Here is a 27,150-nt window from a genome sequence, read left to right as displayed (position 1 = left end):
ATAAAGAAATTATTTTTTTAATCATTGGTGGTGAAGGCTGTGCAAGATAAGGCTGTTCACAGTATTACTTACCTGAGAGGTGCTTGATGCCTTTGGTGAGAAATAGAAGCAAGCTCAAGTTTGGCCTCAATAAGAGCCTCTAAATCTTCCACAGAATACCGAGATATGTCCCCATCATATTTTTCCTGTATGTCCTGTACAAGACAGCTAAGACTTTCTTCAGCTTCTGTCAATAAAATCCCCTAGAGAAGAACACAGGGTTGTATAATTTCAAACAGTAAAGAAACAAAAAATTTTTTTAGAAATATTTTTTCTGTGTAGCCTGCTATCCCTACATCCTAAAATAAATCAACTTAAGTGCAATATGCCTTTTCTATAAATGGGGGTGGGGTGAGTAATTCTGCTTTTGTCAGGTTTTCAGAATCACTGTGTTTAAATCAGCAACATCTTACTTGTGCCTGCTCTATTGCCATGCATGCTTAACTCCATACTTGAAGGCTTAGCAATGCTATTCATTAATTTCCCTTTCTTTACCAAATAGCTATAGTTGATAATGTTATACTATTCTTCTCACTATGCTTAGAAATTTTAAACAATAAATACAATATTAAAAACAACATTAAAGATGTCCAAAGAAGTATTACATTCTTTATTAGCTATATTTTGACATCTTTGTGTGCAGTATGTATCCTGAAAGTTCAACTATAATTTGCAGTCTTTCTGATCAAAAAATCTGTCGGAAGCTAGAAAAAACACATCTAAAAGGAAGTTAATTCTAAATTAAATCTCAACTGTGGAGCTTTCAGCAGAATTAAAAATTAATTTCAAGGTTTGTATCATCCAATACATTACTTTGATTAAAATTCAGAGCTCAACTTAAAAAAAAACACAAAAAAACCCACAAACCATAAAAACTCATCCAAAAGAATAGTTAAAGAAAAAATAAGATTAACAAATATATTATGCTTCTTAATTGAGCATTATTCAATTTAAATGAACACTTCTATTTTAGTTATTTTCAATTTAATATATTCAAATTATAATAAAACATTCAAGTTTCTAGTGTATGTCCTATACCAACTGCCATACAAAATCATCCTCCCTTCTCCAGATGTACTTTTTGTATTTGTTTGTTTGTAACAATGGCCAAAATGAGATACCTCCAAAGGGAAAGGCCCCTCTGAATGAAGAATATGTCAGCCCTTAATTTTGGTCTTTTTGTGATGTGAAACTGACAAGCATAAAGTTTACAATTAAACAAAACAAAATCCAACTGATTTCTTCAAAATAAAGCACCAGAAAGAGCTATATGAAAAATTTGAAATAATTCACATATGAGAATGGTAGGGAATGATTTTTTATTTGCATAGCATATTGCCCCAGCAGAGTCTCTGACGCTCTACAGATGGAACCCTCTGAAAGGAGATGATTTACCTTGAAATCCCATTGTCTTTACCTGTTATGCTGAAATAGTCATACTGAGATCTGATTGTGGAAATATTTCCCAACATTTTAAAAATAATACACCAAAAATGAAAAATTATTGCACCAAATCATCAATACATGGTGCACAGCTAATAAGACTACAATCAAATTAGAAACAGAAATTTTTAGTTTCCTTTTGTAGACCACGCTCTCAACATAATTTCTGTTAGATTGAAGGCATTAGCAACATTTTTTTTGATCAATCTGCATTTTTCTTAATCCTCTTCTCCTAAAAAATCAAAATTACCTTCAGCATGGCCATATTTAATTCATCTTTACAGTCAACAAGATGCACCATTTTGTCTCCTTGTTCCTGTTGTGTTGAATCCTGATCAGCATCAACTGCCAAATACATCACAGATAAAATTTTAGATAATAGATGCAGAACCAAAGCATTCTCAGTAATTTGAAGAACAGGTTTTTTCTCTCTCCTTATTGGGACTTTCAACATCAAAATAAGTAATAATGGAAGAAATTAATAACAGTAGTAGAAGAATAATAAAAGAACTTTACCAAGTCTTACTTCTTATTTCAATAATGACTGAATTTTTACAGCAACATTTAAAATTAATATTTTTCATAATATGACATATTTACTCATATGCAGTTAAAAGTGAAAAAAAAAAAGCTTGAAACAATATAAATAAACTTTTCCACCATCCTTATAATTACCTTTTACATTTGATGCTGTAGTTTTGCTTGGCTCTGGCAAGCTGTTGTTGTCAGCAGAATATAAAACTTTTTCAACTTTTTCAGGTATATTATTTATTGTGGCAGAAAGACTAATGATGAGATGCATTTTGGCTAATGTTAATTTATTCATAATTTGTTGGTTGCACAGTGGCACCACTGTTAAAGACAGACTCCAATTAAATGCATCTTCCAGTACCTACAAGAAGGTTAACAACTGGGATTATTTGAAATGACATTTTACATTTTTCTTGTTTAAGACATATTCTGTTTCTATTAATAATGACACAAATCAACAGTGAACATGAGTAGTATTAGTTATATTCTCCTTTATTAGGAATGAGTTGGGTTTTTTTCCAAACTTCACCCCTTAGTAGCACTTGCTACAGCCTCAGAGATTGGTTTTACAGCAGAAGGTGCATCTATGAAGTTATAGCTATTACCACTGCAAATTCTAGTTTTCTGCATTGTAGGTGAATCTGTAGTTCAAAACTCTCAACTCAAAGAAAAGACTGCTGTTAAGAAAGGAAAAAATTATTGTATCACATCATTCTAGCATATTTCATAGTCTCCTTCTGTTATTCATTATAGCATTGTTGTTTTATCATCAGTTTAATAGTCTCACTTTAGATTAATAAATTTAGAAGTTGAAAGTCTACACAGACTTGCAAGATCATGAGTCCAGTAACAGTGCCACATATACTGGGAAGTGTTCAAATCAAAAGCTCAAGAAAATGCACGACTTCAAAATAAATCAGAAACTGGTGAGATCAAAAGTTGTCATGATACACTTCTCATTTCCATCCTGTAATACCAACTGTTCTAGGAGACACACAAGCTCACTGTAAACAAGAGAGAAAAGTGGAGGGGAAAGGCAGGGATTGTAATTTACCAATTTGTTTTAATGGTACAACTTTTTCACATTCTGCTAACATTTACCCCTACCAGCTCAATGGATCTGTAAGAAGGTTAATAAAATGAAATTATTAAAACTGAAAAACACAAAAGAAGTTAGTGATGAGTAGGTGATAAAATCAGAAAACTACTGTTTAGACACTGGTTTATAGAGTCACCATTTAATTTTTTTTCCCCAGAAATAGACTTCAACCCCCATATGAGTTAAGACAAGTCTATGAAGACAACTCTGACTGAGAGAAATTATAACATTAAAAGCTTGACACTCTCAATGTTTAGCAGATAAACACCTGACCATATGACAACAAAGCCTGAATACTTCCATTAGTGTGTTTTGCACAGAAAAGCCACAGATTTGTACACACTAGATCTCCCATCTGAAAAATGGTGAAAATGGTAGCTGCCCTTCCCTTGAGAGGTCAGTCATAAAATTGAAAATTTAGGAAATAGTAATCCATTGAGAAGAATATGTCTTCTATTTACTGGATTTTTTTAATAAAAAGGATATTTTCTCTTAAGACAGAGAATAAATACTTATGCATAGCATAAAACATTTACCTCTTTCTGGGTTTTTTTACCTGTAAATTTGTATCAGTCATGAGAGACTTTGATGTATCAAATTTCTGTGAGGCCTGTAAAATGGAAAAAACCAAAAGTAATGTGTTACAATATGAGTATAAAACCCATGAGTTAATAAAGGTGGGAGGAGGAAAATTTCCCTTCAAATCAGCACATTAAACTCAATATGTTTTGCTTCACTGTCTGTACCACAGGGTAAAGGAAGCAAACATGAAGTTTGTCCAATGCTTGATGACCCTTTTGGTTACAAAATTTTTCCTACTGTTCATGCTGAATTTCACCTGGTGCTCTGTCCATGTCACCTACCCAAAAGCACCACTCAGATAAAGGAGACCTTGATTACATTGATCCAGGATTAAATCATGAGGTTATTTTGGCAAGGAAAGGTTGGTTATGGGGGAGGTTTACCCAACAACCTGATCTTCCTGCACAGGTATGCTCACAGCAAGACAGGAGTCCAGGCCAGCTGTTAACAGCTTCCCACCTTTATAGCACATTGGTAACCAGACAGAGGGAGAATCCAACTGACCTGGGGTGATTTGAGCTCAAGGCTCTGGGGGCAGCAAAAGCCATTATGGCCCAGCATCTCCTGAGGCTGCCCTCACCCTCCCCAGGGCACAAGAGCCCATGTCAGCTTTACACATACTTTTCATGTCAGTTTTCCTACTGTAGTATCTGTAGTACTCAGTGTATAAAACATGTTTCAAAACTGATTTTTGTTCCTGCTGTTTAGTGAGAGATTTTAATGTCATTCAAAGCCTACTATTTCATTAATCTATTGAAAGAAATTTAGGAATTTCTAAGAAACATGTAACAACTTGCAGACATGAAGTATGTGCAGTTTCATGAAGAAAATTGATTGTTACAGCTCAATGTCATACTTTTCTGGTGTTTACCTGCACTTGTTCAGTATATTTGTATCCTGCTGGTATTTTCCATGGAATTCTCTCTCCCGAAATAAGCAAAGACAGCTCATGAAAGGCGTCCATAAAAAATCCTATATCTGTAAGTACTTTAATCTATGAAAAAATAACAAAGCCTTTGATTTGAATGTTACACATTATTCTTTTTGCTCAAAATAAAATGCATTTAAAGGTAATTTTCAAATAGATTTGGCTACCAGAATAGTACATTGATGGAGAAGGATCTTCAATGGAAAGAAATCTTTTACATATTATGGTGAAGCATATCAAAGATGTGTCTTTCAACTTTAAAAACAAATTCTTTAAAAACTTTCCTCCTGACAAGGGGAAAGAACTTGCTTCATCTGGTAAGAGTTTTTGACTGGCTGTCCGAGATCAGCCCCTTAAAAAAATCTGTTTCATAGATTTTACCCATCTTAGTCTTGTACTCAGCTACTCTACCTAACCTATATCAACATTTCCTGAAAATATCTAAAACAAATATCACTTTGAATCTTAATACTTTTAAAAACTCTTAATAGTTAGATGCCTTGGGAAAAAAACCCCAAACTCCCAAATTATTTAAACTACAACAAGAAAAGATGAACATTAGTGAAAAGACAAAAATCTGTTTCTAGATTTCATGTAACCTTGTTCTACCATGATAGTAAGAACACATCCAGATGTTAACATTTGGAGGAAAAATAGTAATTTATGTTCTTCACTGAAAAAAACATTTAAAAGAAAAGTGGAACAAGATAAAAAAAACAAGTAAGAAGCCTGGACCAAAGAAAGAAAAGCTCCTCTTCATCAAATAGAGAGTAGAAAAAACTTATGGAAGCACTCAACAGCATACGTAGGAAATTAACAGTAAAACTTTTTAAATAGCTCTGCATGCTACTAAAATTGAGAATATAAATAATAATTGCATTTAGACAGTAATCCTACCATCTGCTCTGCTAAGTAACACTAAGCAACAGCTGAACTTTAATGCATTACTTTTCATAGTAGAAATATATGAATATTAAATTGACTACATTAAACAAAGAATTTAAAAGTTTACTTAAAACATAATGTGTTTTGAGAAAGAGAAAGTTTATTTGATTACCTTGAAGATTCTTCCTTCAATACATTTAACTGGGTCCTTACAAATCTCAGACACAATATATTGGTATAATGTGAACAGAGGTAAAATCTGTAGCAAAATAGTAGGTCATGCAGATATAAACATCATACAGGGTACAATTATGGAAATACACATTGCAACTACATATCAAAAGTATATAAATAATGTAAGATTACTGCTTTGACCATCACACCCCATCAATACTTCTCCTATGCTTTCTGAAAGATTAATGTGTTGAAAAGTTTTTCAGCTTACTAAAGCTAACCCCTGATACTACTTTGTATGTGACTCACAATTTAGGAAGTGAAGTTTGTCCAAATTATTCTCTGTGTTTACCACATCATTACTGAGTAAACCTACTGAAATAGGTTGATACAAGAGATTTCTAAAACTGGCTGCATTTTGATGCCATATTTCTTTCAATACAACTAACAGAAGAATAGAATTCTGCAAGCTTCTTAAACACAATGAAGTTCTGCAACAAAGTGAAATTATACCAGTTGTAAAATTGACAAGTTTATTTGCATTCATTTTAAATTTAATTTTTTTTGCAGGGACAACTAACAAAAAACATTTTAAAACTGAGCTGTATTAAGGTATAGACACACTGTATATCCTTCCAGTATCTGAAGGAGGCCTACAGGGAAGCTGAGGAGGGACTCTTCATCAGGAACTGTAGTGACAGGACAAGGAGTAATGGGTACAAAGTGAAAGAGAGGAAATTGAGGTTAGATATTAGGAGGAAGTTCTTTATTGTGAGGGTAGTGAGACAGTGGAGCAGGTTACCTGTGAACTTGGGGATGCCCCAACCATGCAAGTGTTTAAGGCCACATTGGATGAGGTGTTGAGCAACCTGGCCTAGTGGGAGGCATCCCTGCCCTTAGCATGGGAGGTTGAAACTATATGATCTTTAAATGTCCCTTCCAAACCTAATGATCCTATGGTTCTATGATCTATTGTTATACAGTATTTCATAAAAAGCAGATTCTTTCTTAACAGATTTATGTGTTTATTGAAAATTAAAGAACTTCCAAATTTAATTATTGTTCAGCTTTTACATTTTTCTTCACCTTAAAATGTCCCCAAGTTTAGAAAACACTAACAGCATTGTTAGATTTTTGTCAAATTCACTTAAAGTTTTCATAATGTAGCTATATACTTCTGAATTTGGATTACAAATGCTTTAGGCAAATGTTTTAATTGTACCCATACAGTTTCCTATTGATATTTGAAGTAGTTCAACAAAATTAGTCTTTGAAGTTTTATTTTTAATAAAACTTGAATCTTGATGTATTTTGATTTAAGTGACAAATCAACTTAGTGCCCACCATCCAAAACCTTCCCACACAATAAGCATTCAGGGGAAATGAAGCTCTCATTCAGCTAAAACTGCAATTTTGACCACAAACCATGAACTGGATCTATATTCTGCTGGCAAAAGTGCAGAAAGGATCAAAGATGTGCATGGCCATGTGAAGCAAGCACTCAAATTAAGTGCCTCTGTCTCCAGGTAATTGTCTGCTCCTGGATTTTACTGAATCTCCCCCACCCAGGACAGTTACACAAAGCTAAATAACAAAGTGAACTCCAGTAATGCAGGATGGGAAAAAGCAACAATGGCAATGAAGCTCCAAAAGAAATCAAACCAACAAATGGCTTGCTGACAAAAAAAAGTGTAACATCTTTCTGCTTCCTCCTGTCTAACTCCCCTTCCATCCCTACCTCCTAACCTTTGTTACTCCTTGCTGCCAGCCCTGCAATCTTTTCCCTTCCCTGGCACTGGCTCTGCTGTTTGCAGGACCTTGTCATAAGTGGATTCAACTCATCAAAGCAGGAAAAATCTATCTAATTTTTCAGATGGAGAGTTTTCTGTCATGCTTGATTTACAGAAGTATAAAATAATCACCTGACAGGAAATTGTGTTGGTACCTACAGGACCAAATTAAAAAGAGAAAGTATTCCACCTTTTTCAGTACTAGTAATCAATTCAATCTATTTATTCTAATGTACAGCACTGCACCTTTGAAGGAAGCTGGGTTAAAGTGGAAATGGTCAGACATTAAATGGAGGAAATAGGAATATGATCAGCATAGGAGGAAAGTTATAAAAACAATAAAAATACAGAGGAATAAGAGAACATGGAAAGGAGAAAGGCAAAAGGGACTTTTATCTACTGGAAGATGAAGTATTGAAAGCATTCTGGACATATTGCATTTAAAGTGTTTTTCTGTAGAGTGCATTTTAAGTAGCATATAATAGAAAATTTCCTCTAAAATGCCTAAGCTAAATGAACCATGTGTTGTCATCTTCCAGAATAAAAAATTTTCCTGTGTTTTCTAAAACTTGTATGCAGCAAGCTATGCATTGTTTTAAGTACCACAGAACCAAGCCATAGGAGTATTTTGCTAGGGAGGTTAATCTCATAAGTACACCCACACAAAACAGTAAGACTAGGTGTCTTAAAAATCATTTCCAGACCATAAAAACAATACTTACTATTAAATTTTGTTTCACACAATGTAGTTCAAACATTATGAAATTCAGGCTGGCAACTACAGTAGAGATATCAGCTCTGTAGCGATCAGAGAACAGGTCAATACCCGGAATCAGAATATTTGTTTCATATTGTACAAAGTCAAAGTCAGATGTTGGATGTGGAAGAGAAGCTCTAAACAGGGTCTGAAAGTAATAACAATGAATTATTTGTGAAAAGGTGTACAGGTATAAGTGAGACACCATAAATTCCAACTCATAAATGACTTCATAAACACAGCTCCATAAATGCCTTAATTATTCAGCTGTTTCAGCCACAATGTTGAATACATTTTTAGAGAAAATGTTTTATGTGTCAAGTTGATGGAGAAATAAACAAGCTAAGTACAGCATGTACTTAAGTACCGTCTAAGGACAGAATGCCTCCCATTGTTTTTGGAAGAGTTGCTGACTTTAGGGCCAGTTAAAAGCTAGTTCCACCTTTAACTAGGTCAGATGGTGCAACTTATCAGCTAGTGCAGCTTAAATCATATAACTTAAAGCTAATACGAAATTTAATGATTTCTGGGAGAGTTGCTGACTATAAAGCCAGTTCAAAGTTTGTTTCACTCTAGCTCCACCTTTAACTAGGTCAGCTAGCACAGCCTACATCATATAACTAAAAACGAATATGAAATTCAAGGAAATAATTTAAAAAGGGAAGAATGCTAACATTGAATCTGATGTTGGATATTCCTTCCCAATTGTGTTTATCTTGGTATAATTAACAATGATATGCTAGAGAAATTTGCATTTGCACTCAGTTCGGAGATATTAACAAGCCTAGAGCCTACACCAGAGGTGGAATTTAAACAAGGTTATAAAAGCTTTCCAATTCAAGGAACAAATTATGGCTTGAACCTCTTGCAGTGCAGTGACAGTAATTGATTATATTTTTCAAGACAATCACCCTGCAAGCTGCTTCTATTCCAATTAATATCAGACCCACTTCAGTCAAGTCACAATTATTTCCACTGTTATACAACTGGAACAAATGCTTGCTACCATTTCTGTCAAAAGGAGGAATCACCATTGTTCAGCTTTGTAATTGTTCAGCAATTACAGTGCTAGAAGCAAGGCAAAATTCTCCTTTAACTTTGTTTCTTCAGCTTGTTCTCCCTTTGGTGAACTTAATGTTTCCAGTGTGGCCCAGGATAGGTCTCACAGTCACAATCATGATCCAAGATATCAGACAGTGTCATTGCTTGGTATTGGAAGAAACCAGATAACTTCCTGAAGCTGCACTGGGACGAGTAATCATTGATCCCAGTAGAGTATAACTGGTAGAACACTTTTGATACTGACATTCTAACTTCCATTTAAAAGCAAACTGAAACAGTGGGTTTTTTTCCTCCATAGGTCTTTTTTCTCAAAGTCTGCAAACTTAATTTTAATGATCTTATTTTCTTTGTGAGTGAAACGGGACCATTTTTAATATCCTCCGGTTTTAGAGCAAACTTATTATAGAGTTCAGGTTTTAGTATTACAAACTAATATTTTCCAGTGCTAAAAAATATTAATTTTTTTTCTAAAGAGTCTGTGCACTTGGTTGAAAATTTAAGACAATCTGTGAAGAATCTACAGATCTAAAAGACAGCACTCTGCTGTTGTTGATGCCGTACAGATCTTAAAGTATTCTGCACGTTGAGCAGAATACTTCAAGAGAAGAAAAATATATTTGACTATTAAATGTTTTAGTCATCTTCCTTTTTCAGTATTTTTTCTCTGAGACACTCTAGCCTCCTATTGAAGTGATAATTTTTTTGGCTATATTACAGAAATAATGTTAAAAAGCAAAGAATAAAAACACTGTATCTAATATGCATAAATTGTCAACTACCTCTGATCCCCATTTTTCCTTTACAACCAAAACAAAAAGAGAATTATTTTAACAGAGGGTCATTTTAGAAGCAATTTGTTAACTTCATGAATATGAACTGAACTTGCATTCTTACCTTAAAGAGTATTGCAGAAAAATAGCAGTATTTTGTTCTTAATCTTATCTTTGATGTTGTTATATACCTAAAGCACAACAAATAATAAGAAATATTAATGTACCCATCAATATAAATTATTTAAATCACTGGGGTTTTAGTCTAATAATACTAACACAATCTAGATGTTTTCATACTGGAAAACAACTGCCTGTTTTTAAATAGGTGCTCAGCCACAGCATGCAAAGAAGCTTTTGACCAAAGACATACCCAGACAAAGGGAGTTGTCTAGATTATCTTCAGACTTACAGGAGAAACACAGGCAATCTAAGTGCAAACTCCATCTCATACAAAACTAAAAAGATCAGATTAGGCAACTCACACGCTAAAGTTTATTAATTCTCAAAAAAGAAGCCTAAGAAAACTGACACATGGAGTTTAACATGGCAGGTGTCTAGCTAAATGTAATGATTCCCACAAATTACCTCACCAGAGCTTTAAACCATCCTGGGAGCAGGATAGTCCTATGATGACAATCCTAGAAATCTTTACTTCAATATTAGAATCCTTTAATCTGCATTTTACAGCCTATGACTAAGTTGCTGTAGAAAGAACAACTCAAGAGAAAGATGTTTAACAGTCCAGGTCAGGTCTAAACACAAAAGAACCAACTGAGGGAGAAGCCTGGAGGACAGCTCCCTCCAAATCCTGCCAGGATTTGGAATGGACATATTAGCAGCAAAGGGATAGTATCCAGGGCAGCAATAGGTGCCACCTGTAAAAGCAGCTGGGGACTCCCCTAACTGGACCCAAGACTGAACCACAGCTCTGAATTAGAAGAGATGTCATTTATAATCAAGTTAAACTCACTCCTTTTCCTTTTGGGTGCTAATTCTAAGTGTGGCAATGCCACTTCCTCCTGAAATACCCATGGTAGTACTTGCAAAGCTACCTTGGCTTATAGATATTTTACAGTACTACTAATACAACCTGCTTCACAGGTAAGGCAATTTATTAAGGATGAAACTCTGCCCTTTCATGGTTATAGTGTTTTTAAAGTCATTTAATACTGTCTTGGGTACTTCTAGATTTTTATTTTGTACAGTACATTGAGGAACAGCTCAGAATTACATTCACAGTGCTTTACCAGCAGTCGAGGAGTACTGGATGGAAATATTTATTGATGGTAGATTTTTATTCAAATTTCATTTAGCTCTAATTCACCAGAAAACTTGTACTTTAGGCAGTAAATCACACCTCAAGATACATTATTATTTAATATGTGCAGTACCTTGGGAAATGTGATATTTTGATTGAAAATCAATATGACTGTAAAATCCTTGCACTTATGACTTTTTATCATTTTGTTTTCTTTTAATGATCTCACCATATAACACACAGCTGCATTTATGATCAAAGATGAGCACTCTAGAAAAGGGAAAAAACAATATTCTCCAAATAAGCAAATTTACCCCTGAAAGGAAAAACTACTCTGCTTTTGAGAGTTGTTTTTATAACAACTCATTATTGGTTTTTAATTAGTTTGAAGTTGCCTCACATCTTGGATGAGAAATTTATTTAAAATAGGACAGAAATACATATGTGGGTAAGATACTTACTGAGCTATCTTAGCCACTAGGACTGCTGCATGTAAACATCCCCAAGCTCCAGCCTGAGAAAGAAATTTCTGACTCATATCAGTTGATCTTCCAGCTGCAAAGCAGTCTGTAGCATCTTTTGGAAAACTTAACTCTTGCCAGGTGTTAAGAGCATCAGCAATGTTGAGTGTTTCATCAAGGGATTGACACCAGTATTTAAAAGAAGCTCTGTAACATAAAAAAATACCATCATATTGCTGACATTTTCCAAAGTGGAAGATAAGACCTGCTTCAATTTTTCTTTATTGCCTGAGATTTAACTAATTCTGATTGGGTCAAAAACTGAAATACAGTTTCTATAACACAAAAAGAGAGATACCATTCCTGGTCAAGAGACTTATTTGGACTCAAATCCTCAAGCCATAGACATTACTTCTTAAAAACACAAAAATGTATTATTAATTTGCTTACTGGCAATTAGGTAGCTAAGAAAAATAAACAATTTATAGGAAAAAGCCCTCTCAAAATACAGCTTACAGTAAGTTAGATGAAAGAACTAGTGGACAGCACAAGAACTTAGAAGACAGTTGAGAGGTACAGGACTGACAATTAGAAAAAAATGAAACTGTTATTTTTTAATCCAGCAACTATGTACCTTTTATTTCCAGCATAAAAGTGAAGATTTCCAAGTTCATGTAGAGCCTGTACCTTGAGGTCTCTCTGGTTACTCATTTCAAGGATTCCTGTAATTTATTTTTCATCAATTAAAAAAAACATTGTCATATCATTAAAAAGGTTACTGAACCATGCATAAATTTGGCCTGAATAGACATGAATTTGCATGTAATTCAATGCATTAATATTTCTTTAAATTTATTGATCTTGTATATCTTACCTTCAAATGTACCATTTCTTATTACAACTAACTTTGAAAAGAAAAATAAGATATATGGGCCTGTTTACATAATCTTTTGTATTTTTGTTTTGTCAGACCTCCTCAAATTTCTTCCTGCTCACAAGATAAACTGGAAAGCAGGTCATTGGCCCTGCTAAACAACTCTGCCTGCATACAGCACAGTAGCACTCTCACAGACACAGTTTTGGAACCCGTGCTGCAAATAAAACCACTCAGAGCTACTACACTTGACCTGTTTAGCCATACAGCAAACACAGGTAGTAGTGAGGAGCTGTGACTGTACAAGTAAAGCCATATCAGAACATAAGATGGAAGCCAAGTAACTAGGTCACACATCCAAATGCATAGAATCTAAAGTCTGTTTGCCAGGAAAAAAACAACTGTCATGGAATTAAAATGAATCTGCTGAACATTATATCAAATTCTGGGGATTAATCAGCATAACACCACTGAAGAAATGCTTTTTCATACAATTAGACAACCATAACAATTATGAACCAATTTGTGGCCTGTTTAGGATCTAATGCAGATTTCCTAAACCAAGAGGAAGAAGGTTGTATATTCCTGGAAACCAGCCTTCAGACAGTTACAGATGTCTGACAGATGAAAAATAACAATAAACATATATAAAGATAGATAGGCAAAATGTTGTTACTTCTTATCTGTAAGCAGAAATTTATGAAAAAAATTACCTATTGTTTGTTCATAGGAAGATATAATTACTGAAAGATGTGACTTTGGTATTGGTCTACTCTCAACCATACTGGAGAAATTATATTTTTCTTGAGAAAGGTCACACGGTGTCGGTAGAAATATCACTTCATCTACCTCGCTAAATTTCAGCTTTCTGCTTGAAGAGATGGGACTGCTGATTGCTCTTCCAGTATTTTCTAGATTAGAAAAGTGATTTATATGATCAGTTTGGAGAAGTATTATACTATTTCTAGCACCCCAACTATTTCCAAACCATGTTAATCAAACAAATATAAAATTTCTGTGTGCCCTATTTCCATTTGGTTTCCTATGCTCTAATTCTGTGTGTCCCCTAATTAAACTCACTGGACATAATTCATTGGTCAGTGTAACCAAAGGGTATGTGCTCTGTTAGTGAAAACAAACTTGGAAAGATCTACCAGTCAGTCCTCTGACAGAAGTATGGCTGCAGACAGACAGGTGACACAGCTGCATGAAAAAAATTATCATCCAACTATTAGACAAATCATAGGAAATAAGGCTAAGAGCACTTCAAATTTAACTTCATATTCTATATTTTTACTAATTGTCAGTAACTAAAACTTGAATTTAGAAAAATCTGTTCCTTTCACTCTTTACTATTTTAACTGCATATACACTTTATTAAGGGCAAAACACTTCAATGAATCACTCACCTTGTGTGTGTGCAAGAAATAATGAAAGTAGTTTCCTGCTGTGTTTCAGTGCTCTGCTTTCATATTTAGATTTTTCTAGAGTTTCTTTAAAACATTTCAGTGTATCCTTCACATCAAGAGGCACACAAACTAGGGCTTTTGCTTGATTGTGATCTATAAGGAATTAATAATTATGGAGGAAAAATTGTAATATGTAAAGAAATATTTTTAGTAAACCACCCTGTAAAACATATTTGAACATTTTCATAACTTCAAAACTAAAGTATTCCCTTTTTTTTTCCTGTTGCTTTATGAATTAAAGCAAATTATTAACCATCAGGAACATTAATTCTGTCAATAACAGTGCTGATTCACACTAACTTATGGGTATATTGCTGGATATACAAAAATAACAAAAGAAAACTGGACCAAGACCACCATGCTGCCTCACAGGCTGTAGGTTATGTGGCACCTGCTTTTCTCTGCTTTCAGACATAGCCTGAATATATTTTGAAAGATCCTGACAACATTGCAATCCAGCCAAAATATCAAAAACACAAATTTGAAGATAAAACTCAGCTTATAATAAAAGACAAATTGTAGAAGAAGAGGAAGATTATGATAAGGAAAGAAAACAGAATTTTTAAAAACTTCAGTATAAAACAAAGACAAAACTCTGGGAGAAAAGAGAACACACAACACTGAATTGTGCTCTGACCTGTAGAATCATTATTCACTGGAGGACTGAAAAAGCGTCCAGGAAAAACCCCTTCACTGGCAGAACGAGCAACAGGCAGCTTTAATTTGTACCCTATGTAGTTTCTGCATCTCATCTGAAAAGCAGGATTTGTTTCATAAGAACTGAATATTATTAAGAAAAATTAACATTTAGTTCTTACAGTTGAATATCTCTATACTCACTCATATGACAAAATAAAAAGAGGACTAATTAAGAAAGACACCAGTGGCCCATAACTAGTACTCTAGTCAGTAAGAAGTGAAACATTCACACCTAAATATTGCATATAAGTGTTTTGAAGTTACTGCACTAAATTTGTCTCTTACTTAGTATTTGCCATAATCATTGGCAACTCCTGATGTTCTGCAAATATTCCACCTTTTTTTCTCCAGATGAATGCATGCTTGCACAGAACCTGTCACTAAGCATGCCTAAAGGACATGTTGCCTGGGAAACACAATGCAATGCTAAATACAGAGGTACAAAATAGTTCTAAGCAAGTAACAACAACAGCCTAACTCTGGCAGAGAAGCAAACTTCCAGACTTCTATAAAGGACTAATCCACAAAAGACTTTTCATTTTGCTAATTTAGTTACACCACTTCAGAAGCAGAAAAACCAATAGAACTAGTTCTAGAATTCTATGAATGCCATTTATTTAAGAAATGTAACCATAAACTACAAATTTCTTACCTGAAATCTTTATTACTATTAGCTAACACTAGTCTTTCATCTGTAAGCTGTCTTTCAAAACTATGATTACTTTTCCACAGCTCAGTTACCAGCACTATGAAGGGGTTTGTTATGGTGCCCTTCTACAGACAAAGGACCATGTTTGAATGGCTGGGCCAGAGAGAGTCAGCAGGAAACAGAGAACACAGAGCTCCCCAGCTGCCCTTGAGAGCCATGGGCACCTTCAGAGTCCCTGCATGCCCTGGGCACCACTGTGCTGTGGCAAGACAGTGAACCCTGAAACCCATGTTCATGTTCAGAACAAACCTCTTTGGTACTCTTTGGTACTCCAAATCCCACTTCCCCCTCCTCTCCTTCAAATCCTCTCTTTACTTTAGTGATAGAAACATCCTAAAAATATCCACAGAGAGAGTGACTTCAGCAAAACTTCTTAGAAATAAACCTTACATTGCAAAAAAATGGAAAATTCTAATTTCTAATAGCTAATTCAATGAAAAATTTCCAAGTGGCACTGTTAAGCAAATACATAGAGCCATGGCTTTTAATGAGAGGAACTTGCTGAGCTGCTTAGAGATTTTTTTGGTGGTAATCAAGTTTTTTAAAGGTTTTTAATCTGCATTGTCTGTGTTCGGTTTAACTCAATTTTATTAACTTTTGGAGCAGTGTTCCGAAGCAGAAGCAAAGCAATATCCAAATAAATACTTTAAGGTTAAAAGAGTGGCATCAAGAAATAACATGAAATTAGATTTAGGCTTACAATATGGAATGAGTATGTTGTGCATGGAAGAAATTTCCTCTGGGTCACCTGCTGCTCTTGGAATCATGTCATACAAGCCTTTTCATGCACTTCAATCAGTTATGTTCATTAATTTGTTATAATTGACTATTTGGGAACATCTAAGAAAGCATATTAAGCTAATCAGTGAAAGTGCTTCTCCACATTTAGCTCACATTAAGAGTCAGTGCCACAAAAAGAAATCTGTTTTTCACCTTTTGTGCATCATCAGACAGATATTTTGTGAAATGTGATTCATGGCTGTCTGAGCCACTGAACTGCTCTATCTTCTCCAGCAGCTGCCTCTGAGCGTACACCAGGAGTGGACTCACTTGTTCTGTGAACCTCTCACTGGAAAAAAAAAACAGTGTAGTAATTAAGCAATGTAATGGTACATTAAACTATATAATATTAACTTTTTTAGTTTTTATTAGAGCTGGTATAACTTACTGTGTAAATATGTTAAATTGTACAGCTATGTGCACCAGTGCTTCCCACTTCTTCATGTGATATAACAATTCTATTGTTTTAAGAACCAGATTACATATCCATCTCAGGTCAACCACATTCACATCATCCATGGGAGGCTGGGGATGAAGAGGAGAACCACCATTCTCATCCACAATACCTCCTAAACAACTGGGAATGCAAAACTCTCCTTCGGGATCCACAATCTACAGTGAAGAAATATTATTATACCTGTTATTTTCAAATGTGCTTTCAGGACAAAGCAATTACAGAGATCAGAATGTACTATAATCATCTAAAAAACTTGTTACAAGGAATAAGATACCTGAAGATACCAGACTATAGTGCAAGAAAGAGTAAACTATCTCTAGTGAAAATGTGATAATCAAGAATTGTCTTAATAAAATAATTTTTACCTTAAGAGAACTGCTTGCTTGTAGGTCAATTATCATATCAATGATCACGTCTGATGCAAAATAAAATGGCAACCAGATGGTGTGGCAAAGAAAATCCCAGGTGATGGGAAATGCATCAGTATGGGATTGTGACTGGTTAGCAATCAATTGAAATTCTTGAGTATAGCTCCACAGATCTCGACAAGCATTTTGAAGCAATGTCCAGTGGCCACCACGGTGAGCAAGAACCTGTGTATACCATTCAAAATATAACTACACCTTGGAAAGGCAGAAATTGAAAGCTTCATTCTTTTATTGCAAAACTTGGCCATAGTTAGTCTTTAGAATGACAGTCTAGGCATTACAGAACCTTCATTTTTACCTTTTCATGGAAGGACTAATTTATAAGTGAGTTTAATTGTAGATTTTGGTGTGCAAATAGAAATAAAAATTAATTCACACCACCTATATGTGTGCTTTTACTTGGGTTTAGAAGGTTTTATGGGAAGAGTAGTTAGTCTGCATTTCCCTTCAACCACTGGTTCTCCTGTTTCTAGTGTGAGATTCACTAAAACCTATAAAGAGAAAGTTAAATCTGCAAGTATTTTCAGAAAAATTTAACAAACATGAGAAGAAAAGTTACAAAGGTCGAATGAAAAATAAAACAATTACATTAATTATTGAATGTTTGATAGAAATATCCATTATGATATTATCATAGGTGATATGGCTTACATTTCATATATTGTACTTGGATATTTTTCAAAAGATGAGAAAACATTACTTTTAAACAGTGAATTTTTTTTTCATTTTCTGAGGTCTTTCATGGAAAAAGTAGGAAGTCCTGCAAGACATGCTTAATGCATTAATTAGTAATACTTAGGAATATATAGTTTAATAAGAAACCAACCACATCTTACCACTGCTCTTTTCAAATGCAAGAAGATGCTTGTAAAATGCTTCAGTAAAAGGGCATTTGATGGAACCTGGTCCTGTTTTTCGGTCTTTGCTGTTCGACTTCGAGAAGTTCGACTCGGCTTAGTTTTGGTTTTAGGAGATTTACCTGTAGCTGAAAACAAAAAGCTCCCTTGTTAAAATTGAGCTGAAGTTCTCAAAAAAAAAAAAAAAAAAAAAAAGAAAAAACCAGTCAGCTAGGATTTTACTGTGGTGGCTAAACACTTACGTGTTAGGAAATGCCAATGCTAAAGTTATCATGTTTGTAAGGTTATGATATTTAAAATATAAGATGCTTTTTACTTAGGAATTGGGATGAAAACGAGTTTGAGCAAAACACTAATGAGTACCAAATAGTTTTCGGCCTCAAAGTCAAAACACAATCCTCATTTAAGTTCTAGGAAGAAATCACCACAACATGAAATCTCTTGGCAAGCTTGCAAGAATCTTTCTTAAACAGAAACCTCTTAAAGGAGATGTTAGGAAGAAAGGAGGATTTCTGATAAATTCTGTGGTATGTGTAGAATTCCTTCATTATTTAATTCACTATCAAATATCCCCCAAGGGGAAAGGCAAAGGTTCATGGTAGTGGAATATAGTAACATCTGAACTATAGGTTTCAGCCAGAAGATGCTTCCTTTATAATACTTGAACTCTATGGCAAAAACCACATTTTACATAATACTTTTAATCATAACTGTTGCAAATGCTAGGAGATAGTAAGGAGGACTTTTATCAGGTTTCAGCCAATTTCAGCGTGTCTCAATGACTGGCAAGCATCAAGGCACAGGTGTTTCTGTAAAAGTAGGCTATTGCAAAGAGAACCAGTGAGATAGAGAAATTCAAGTGCTAGTTTTTGTCACACCTACTTGGAGAAGACAAAGAGGACAGCTGATTTTACCTAAGGAAGTCCTACATGGAAAGACAGGAGAATTTTGATCTTTACTGCCGTGGGAAGAATGTGTCCCTGAAGAGCTATTGAAAAGACAGGCCTGCGGTTACTTGCTGAACTTCTGGAGCCTGTGCAGACTTTGTGCTGACTTGTACACTACCACTGACATCTGAGGAAATCAAAGCCCTGCATTTCACAATTACCCACAGAGAAGAGCCTTTTGATTCCTATTGAAACCTCATAGACTAAAAATAGCTAGAATAATAATAAATGTTAAATGTGAAAGACAAAGAAATTAAAGTAGTAGAAAATAAATTGTTCCTGAGGTAGCATCTGACACAGGGAAACACTGGGGAGAAAGCAGTAGAGAAGGAAAATTAAATTCTACTTAAAATTTGAAAGATAATAATAAGCTTAAGTCTATAACTTTAAAAACTACTTACAGAATGACCAAGGAAAATTTTGACCTGCTAGGAAATGTAAAGGAAACTACCAATCAGCTACAAACCTCAGAAACTGAAAGAAATTATCAATTTAGTATGTGTAGGTAGTGTGGTATCAGCAAACCTAAAGCTAGTATAATTATTCTTTTTTAAACTTACAAACTTACTAATAAATTATAGGATAAAGAATAACTAATTGATAAAACCCAAAATACCTATTAATAGATTAAACAATGCTCAGAATTATTAGATATGCCACATCACTTACTATGACTTCTGTTATACTAGTATGCCAAAAAAATATGGAGGACAATTGAAACCTAGAAATGTCTTCTATTAACTTGAGATAACTGTTTTTCCAAAGGTGATGTGGACAACTAATGATGGAGGTCAAGACAGACAGAAATCAAGAGAAACAAAAAGTTGAAACTGATTTCAGTCGTGCACCAATAAAAATTCTTACAGGTTTGGGTTTCAGTCTCTTCTGACTTTTCAAGGAGAGAAGGAGTTGGTTTTCCTATGTTATCATCTGCAACTTCTCTTGCCAGTACAGTGCCAGAATTGTTTAATGAGAATATCTCAGGATCCAAAATATTGTAACTGCAGAATGGGAGAGAGAGAAGAAAACACCAAAATAAACCCCACATACAATATCAAAAAAATTTTTATGTACATACACAATATTCAGTTTCTCAGAAGTGATTCATTTCTAGCAGCTTCAGGAGTAAAAATAATGAATGATAGCCAAATGTTATAAGGAACCAAAAAATATAGTATATTTTAAAGCTTTCATCTCACCAATGAAGTTAGCAACCAAAACTCTGCCTGATGTCCACAAGATGGGAAACAAAATTTTTTACATAGTAACAAGTAATTTGCATTTGAAAGCTGAACTGTTCATATGTAATATATTGTAATTCAGATCTGTCTGCAGTAACAGCAATAACACAATAATCTCTATTAATAGCAATCACTTATGGTACAATAAGATTTACCTGTCCAGATGCTGTGAACCACTAATTCCAATGTTATATTGCTCTTCCAGGTTCTTTTTAAATAGGTGGTAGTGTGCAACTGCCAGATAGATATTCATCTGAGACCTCCAGGGCATCTCTTCAAGACACATTTGACAAAAGCGAATTCGGGTTACGTATTTACTCAGCAGCATCACTAAGGTTTGATGAGCTAATGTCTTCAACTTATCCTTGGCTTTGCTAAACCAAAACATATGAAGGAGCAAAAAATGAAACTCTGTTTTCTTGAAGCTCTAGAAAAAAAAGTCCTGGCAAAGATACACTCCATTGCATATCTCCAGATTTAGATGCATAAGCACATAAGCATACGACTTATTTCTAAATAAAAGACTTTTATTTTAGCCAAGAAAAGCAACTGTGCTTTCCCTCTTTAAGTGCACTTAACACACAATAAATCCTATTTTATATTTTACCAGCTTCTATAAGATAATTTTCTTAGTACTTCAAAGAGTTTAGATAATTTTGAAGTTATTTTTCCCTGCATTGTACAGATTATGGTAGCAAATACAATGTGCTTCAAAGCCAATTCAGGAGAGTCTTCTATTTTACTATAAATCTGGATTTTTGGTTTTTTTTAATTGCTTTTCTTTGGTAGTTAAGCACATCCAGTATGAAGAGAACACAGTATTTCAAATCTGGATGCCTGCCTTTAATTTCCAGCCAAAGTTTTTTAAGGTTTCCCTGAGAGATTAAAAAGATCTGTATTACTTCACAAACATACAAGGCTATATTTAAACCAGATCTCTTTTTTTTTTTTTTTAATTAACTTTGAACTGATTCTTTTATTATTCTAAATTATTTTTCTGCCTATTTTTCACCTTTAAGATGTGGGCAGAATAGTATACCACATAATATTTTGATTATATTATACAGCATTACTATTATGTAAGACACAAAAGAGTAGCTGATAAAAACCCAAGATAGGTTTAACATCCCCTCTTCTACTGAAAGCCATGAAAATCATTTTAAGTAAGGTGAGGTTTCTTCCGTCAAGGAGGAATAATAACATTTTGGATGGTTTAGGTGAATATTTAGATTATATGGAAACTTTTTCAGATTATTTAAAACACTTCCAGAATCAGTTACATGACTGCTTATATGCAAATATTTATAGTTTCCTATCTGCTAATTACCATAAGTGACCAAAGGACCAAGTTATGAATACTACACATTCTTTTAGGTCAGAGGGCAATGTTATTGGCAAGTTAACCAAATACAAAAAAATACCTGCCAAAAGAAGAGGTGAATTTTTTTTTAATCAAAAACCAGTTTTGTGGAAGCTACAGAACAGATAGTCCAAAAAGACTAGCACAAGGACCAAAAAAATCATTCTGAAACTACTTCTACTATTAATAATTAATAATAAATATTTTTATTAGATTTAGTAACAGAAACTCCCCAACAGAGTTTGAAAAGCCCTATAATACACAGATTATCAGAGCTTTTCCTTGATGAAACATCATGCTCAAGCTAACACAAGTGAAATACAATCTTTGATTATTAATACAGAGACTTGAAATCATTAACAGCTATTAAACAGAAATGCAACAGATTTTGTTTCCTTGAGTGGAAACCAATTTTATACTAAACTACATCAAAAAATTAGAGGACTGTGCAGAAATTAATCTCTTTGATATAATACAAAACCTAAAATACACACTTAATTGTGATCTAAATTTCAGTACAAATATTTTTTGTGTATATGAGCCCGAAAACTGTGTTCATTTACTTCTGTGTTTCTGAAGATTTCATTACATCTGGATTTTTCATCAAATAGTCTCTGAGAGGTCCTTTCTTAGGCACAGCTTCTTTTATTTGTTTCTTTGAAGATGATGCCTTTGGTTTCCCTGAAAGTGGGGTATTCTTTCCCTTTAAAAAAAAATCTTGCATCAAAATCTTAAATATACTTTAAATAATTATTTATACCTACATTGTCAATTACTTAAGATATACAGCAGATTGGCCTACATAGGAACAGAACATTAAAAATAATTCTGGAAATGGTTGTCAAAATAAGACTGCAAAAGAAATACTTAAAAATTCCAGAAAACACACCATTTTTCTGGAAAGTACATGTCAAATGCCCAACACAAAGAAGCCATCCAGGTCCCTAAACATTTTCTTTCATATACCAGTGTTTTCACCAGAGAAATAATGATAGTTTCTTTTCCTAATATTATAAACAGTAAAACTTTGCAATGCAAAAATGGAGACAGAAAAACCCTTTTCCTAGTCTATCTCAGATGCTAGCAGTATTTCAACATTACTAGAGAATTATGAGGGAGAAAACTCTTCCTTAAAAATAATACAAATCCATTAAGATTATTTGTATCTTCCAGTAAAAGTAAAAATTTATTTTAAATTAATTCTGAACAAAAAGCCTTTACTGTGCAATTAGAACATCTGCACAAGGAGTTAACCATGAACAATTACTCACAAAGAAGTCTAAGTAGGTATTGTACAAAAAGCCTGAGCTGATCTCCTTTTCTGAATGTGATGGTATCCAAGACATTTCCTATTACCACCATGTTCTTTTAAAGGGAGTAGGGAAAGGCAAGTTTCCTCTGATTTCAGAATGCCTTATTCTGACTCATCTCAAATTCTCGCAATTGTTGGTCTGTCAGATGACTCCCATGCCAACTTTTTTTCTGGTTTTAGAAGTGCAGAGGTCAGCTGAGGACTAGAGTTTGTATCGCAAATTTTAGGAACTGTGGATGTCTCTAGATGTGATTTTTATGGGACAAGTTTTGAAAAATTATTTTGTTCTTATGGTATTGCTACCCAGTAAAAACACACAATTCCTTAAAAATAAACTCACTTTCTGAACTCCTGCAGCACTTGGGCTTTCTCCCAGAGTAAGAGATCTTGCTAGTGTTAAAATTCCATCAGTACCGAGGAAGTTCTCATTCCTCCTGATGAGAAATATTTTTTAAATCATCATCGTAACAATCATCATGTTAAACTCCTTCCATAGTAAAACATTATCTTTGGGAACATATAGAGCACATCATGCAATTGCTATTTCATTTGCAGTTTTAAATTCAAAAGACTTTCTTTTCTTCATTCTCTTAAGAAAATAGGAAGTGTTAATTTTCAACATTTATTATAGAAATCTGAATTTGTGAGCAACACCTATCACCTTCCTAATGCCTAGTAAAATAAAATAGTTTTCTTCATTACCCAAATTATACTACAGAATTTTGAAAATAATTTCTTCACATCCTATTGTTTTGGTCTCTTGTAACCACAATTCCTGTTCCCTGAAATATATATCTCATTTTCACTGATTATTTGCCTTTCATATTTTAGAAATACTGATGTGCCTTTTTAAAAACGGGATCTTCTCAGGTAAGTGTCTACAATTTGGCTCCATTTATCTTTTCCCCACAGAATTTTTTTGACACTATAGTAGGCCCTGATCAGTTTGCTTTTGATTTAACCCATCATACCTTCCCAAGCTATGCCACCACCCCATAATAATAGCTGTGTAATCCATGTTCATGGAACTTCTGCAGACTAGGAGTCACGGAAATTCCTCCTGATGGGTCTTCTAATGGGTAAAACCCAAGAGTTTCTTTTGTAACTGTGACTCTCATGAGTCCAAGAAGTAGTTTATCACTACTACTGTAACAGAGATCTACCTTTTCAAGGTATTTTCCACACTCTCTGCCCAGTCCAGAACACACTGAAACTTCTCTTCATTCAGGACTTTGTGCAAAAGTTGAATGAAGAACTCAAGGAAACGTGTGTGGGCTTTGAATTTAAGCACTGCAATAAAGTAACAAATAACACAGGTGTTTATGCCATAACATAATTCTAAAGTCAGCTAGAATTACAGCTATGTATGCCTCAAAGCACTTGTTCATGTCATGTTGTGTACACATAGTGACACTAAAATCAGGGATACACAATGGCAGTTGCTAAGTGCTTCTTGTGATTGGGCATCCAGAATCATCATAAGCTCATTTTATTTAATACACTCCTAGAATTACAGACATTATAGAGACAGATTTCTGTGAATTCCTCTTCCAGTGAAATAATTTAATGTGGAAATGGGGTACTTCAATTTTAAAAGAACATCCCATACAAAGATAATCTTTGAAAACTTCATACATTTTTTAAATTTACTTGTTTCTAAGGTTATTAGAAAACATACATGATTCAATTTAAAATATTAATATTTTATATAATTAGCATGAACACCCCAAATAATTTGTTGCATTCACTTCTCAATATGTTTATACTGAGAACTTTCTATAAGCTATGTTTCACTTGATTTTGAACATTTGCAAACCAAATGAAGGTAATATTCTCAAGAGCTTAGTCCAAGCATGAATGAGATTGCTTTACTGGCAACTTTCTGAAGTAAAGGAGCCCTTACAATTAATATAAACACCAACCACCCTACCTTCTCGATAAGCAAGCTCTGATGTCCAACATGAAATTACAGGGTAGAGTAACAAAGGAGATTCCTTTCCTGTAAGCCGAGTTCCAGGACCTGCATCAATAAAAAATGAAACCCATTATGAAAAGCAGTGAGAATATACAATTGAAACTCCACTTATAACTGACAAAAAAACCCCTTCTCTAGCACAGAGTTTGCTTTTAAATCTCTCACTGTCATGAGAGAGGATATCTGGAGTTCATCTGAGATCTAGCAAAGACCCATGAAAATCATATGTGGAGAAGAATGTGCAGAAAGCACACGTCAAAAATGTATTTAAGGCTATACAGCAAGAACTGATCCCATGATACTGCTATTGACTAATGCTTACATTCACATTCTGCATATGGATAACTTAAGTAGATAGAGAATTCTTTTTTCTTAAGCTAAATATTTACAAAAACAGATGTATAGAAATTCAGTTATATTCTGTAAATAATATACTTTATATAGAATACACAGATATGAACAGTATACAGAATATATAGGACAATAACTTGGATTCAAGCTTCTGGCAGTTAAATACAACAGCTGATTAAACATTACCAGCTGACAAGCCCTAAAACAATGTTACACATACTGCTTGTTATTTTTCCTTAATAAAGAAATATAATCCACAAATTCTATGCTTAGACAAGCCCTGTGGTTGAAAAACATCAATGCAGCAAATCCCTGAAAAAAGCAAGATTAAAAATGTGCTCTGGAACCAGTTCTAATTGTGGATCAATAGCTACAACCTCCAATGAGAGCAGTCAGTTTAGGTCTGTTGAATATAACTAATGTCCAACTAAGTAGGACAGCCAGTAGGAAAAGCAGACTTCCTAAAAGTTTTCTTTTTGGAGCCCTTTCTTAGTACTCTCTCCCATTTGACAAATTCAAAAATATGTTGCTCCAAATAAGAATTTTCACAAAGAAAAATATGTCCCAACACTTTTTTAATGGGAAAAGATTCGAAATTTCAGAATTTAAATTGTACTGCATGTGAAATATTTTGGTTTTCTCTTCCTTTGAAAGAAGCAGATTCAGCTCTTTTCCATTTTTCTTGTAGACTATCATTAATGGAATGCTAAGTGTTGATCCAATTATAAGGATTTCCTGTGACAAGGCTTTTTCCAAAATGTTTTTAACAGCATGCCCTACAGGTGTGCACATTGTCCTAAATCATTAACACACATTTGTAAGGACAGCTGTAAGCTTTGCATGGCCACACCAAAAGGCTTCTTCTCAGTTTGTAACCTGAAACTATTGACCAATAGGCTATTTCAACAACAGAGCAGACTTCAGTGATCAATTATTTGCCAGCTACTGAAAATGAGGGTTTTTTCTAATTGATCAATCCATTAATTTAACTTTTTATTAAGTAATCAACATAATTTTCTATTAACTTACAGAATTCTTTCCTTATATGACTTGTTCTGCAGGAATGCAGGCATCAATGTGAGCAAAAATGAAAGATTATTGCACAGATTAATGGAGTTTTTCCATCACCCCTTATCCTATTTTTCATAAAAATGCTTCCTCTTCTGAACAAATGCATGTACAGAGGTGAGGGGTGATAACTAGAACATGAGGGGTGTGGTCTTGCAGCAAAGGCCAGCTGCATATTGGGCTATACTAGAAACAGCATGGCCAGTAGGTCAGGGGACATGACTATTCCCCTCTACTCAGCACTTGTGAGACCACATCTAGTTTATGAGCCTGGGTTTGGGCACAGCAGTACAAGACACCAACATAGCCAAGTTGAGAGAAGGACAGCCAAGATGACAAGGAGCTATAGAGCATGAAGAGGCTGAGGGAACTGGGTTTATTCAGTCTTAGGAAGAAAAGGCTACAAGGAATCTACACTTATCTAATAGGAGGAATACAGAATGTGGAGACAGACTGTCCTCACTGACAGCACAACAGGCAACTGAAACAAGCCAGAAATCAGAAAATTCCAAAGACACATAAAGAAAACCTCTCTAACTATAAGAGTGGTTAACTATCAGAACAGGTTGCTCATAAAGGTTATGAAATCTCTTTCTTCAGAAAGATACAAAACTTGACTGAACAAGCCTCAGAGCAAGCTGATGTTATTGTACCTGTTTTGAGAAGGGGGTTGGAATAAATACCTTCCAACCTATACTACTCTACAGTTCTATCCAGGTTCCAAGGAGTACAAGGGGTACAAATCAGTGGTGTCTCTGAGATTAAGTTCTAACCAAATTTTCTTTACAATTCTTACTTGTTAATTCATCTAACTTTGGCAGGACTATTAGCCAGAAAATTG

General features: G+C 34.3%; 1 protein-coding gene across 1 annotated transcript in view; it reads right to left on the bottom strand.

The window, feature by feature from the left end:
- Window positions 1-27,150, bottom strand: part of CFAP54 (cilia and flagella associated protein 54) — a 104,236-nt gene that overhangs the window by 30,476 nt on the left and 46,610 nt on the right. Inside the window, exons 30-52 of the mRNA XM_030238577.2 lie at window positions 24,846-24,935; window positions 24,079-24,205; window positions 23,256-23,349; window positions 22,167-22,306; window positions 20,399-20,617; window positions 19,867-20,003; window positions 18,035-18,183; window positions 17,136-17,363; window positions 16,702-16,925; window positions 16,467-16,602; window positions 14,763-14,877; window positions 14,066-14,218; window positions 13,370-13,567; window positions 12,417-12,504; window positions 11,783-11,989; window positions 10,185-10,251; window positions 8,194-8,376; window positions 5,680-5,766; window positions 4,566-4,688; window positions 3,669-3,722; window positions 2,158-2,374; window positions 1,733-1,827; window positions 73-242 (exon numbers count right to left, since the gene is read on the bottom strand). Coding sequence (XP_030094437.2) covers window positions 73-242; window positions 1,733-1,827; window positions 2,158-2,374; window positions 3,669-3,722; window positions 4,566-4,688; window positions 5,680-5,766; window positions 8,194-8,376; window positions 10,185-10,251; window positions 11,783-11,989; window positions 12,417-12,504; window positions 13,370-13,567; window positions 14,066-14,218; window positions 14,763-14,877; window positions 16,467-16,602; window positions 16,702-16,925; window positions 17,136-17,363; window positions 18,035-18,183; window positions 19,867-20,003; window positions 20,399-20,617; window positions 22,167-22,306; window positions 23,256-23,349; window positions 24,079-24,205; window positions 24,846-24,935 — 3,301 coding nt within the window. The remainder of the gene's footprint in view (window positions 1-72; window positions 243-1,732; window positions 1,828-2,157; window positions 2,375-3,668; window positions 3,723-4,565; window positions 4,689-5,679; window positions 5,767-8,193; window positions 8,377-10,184; window positions 10,252-11,782; window positions 11,990-12,416; window positions 12,505-13,369; window positions 13,568-14,065; window positions 14,219-14,762; window positions 14,878-16,466; window positions 16,603-16,701; window positions 16,926-17,135; window positions 17,364-18,034; window positions 18,184-19,866; window positions 20,004-20,398; window positions 20,618-22,166; window positions 22,307-23,255; window positions 23,350-24,078; window positions 24,206-24,845; window positions 24,936-27,150) is intronic.

The sequence above is a fragment of the Serinus canaria genome, chromosome 1A (genome assembly GCF_022539315.1).
Source record: "Serinus canaria isolate serCan28SL12 chromosome 1A, serCan2020, whole genome shotgun sequence".
NCBI classification, from domain to species: Eukaryota; Metazoa; Chordata; class Aves; order Passeriformes; family Fringillidae; genus Serinus; species Serinus canaria.
This window is presented reverse-complemented; position numbering and strand designations above follow the sequence as displayed.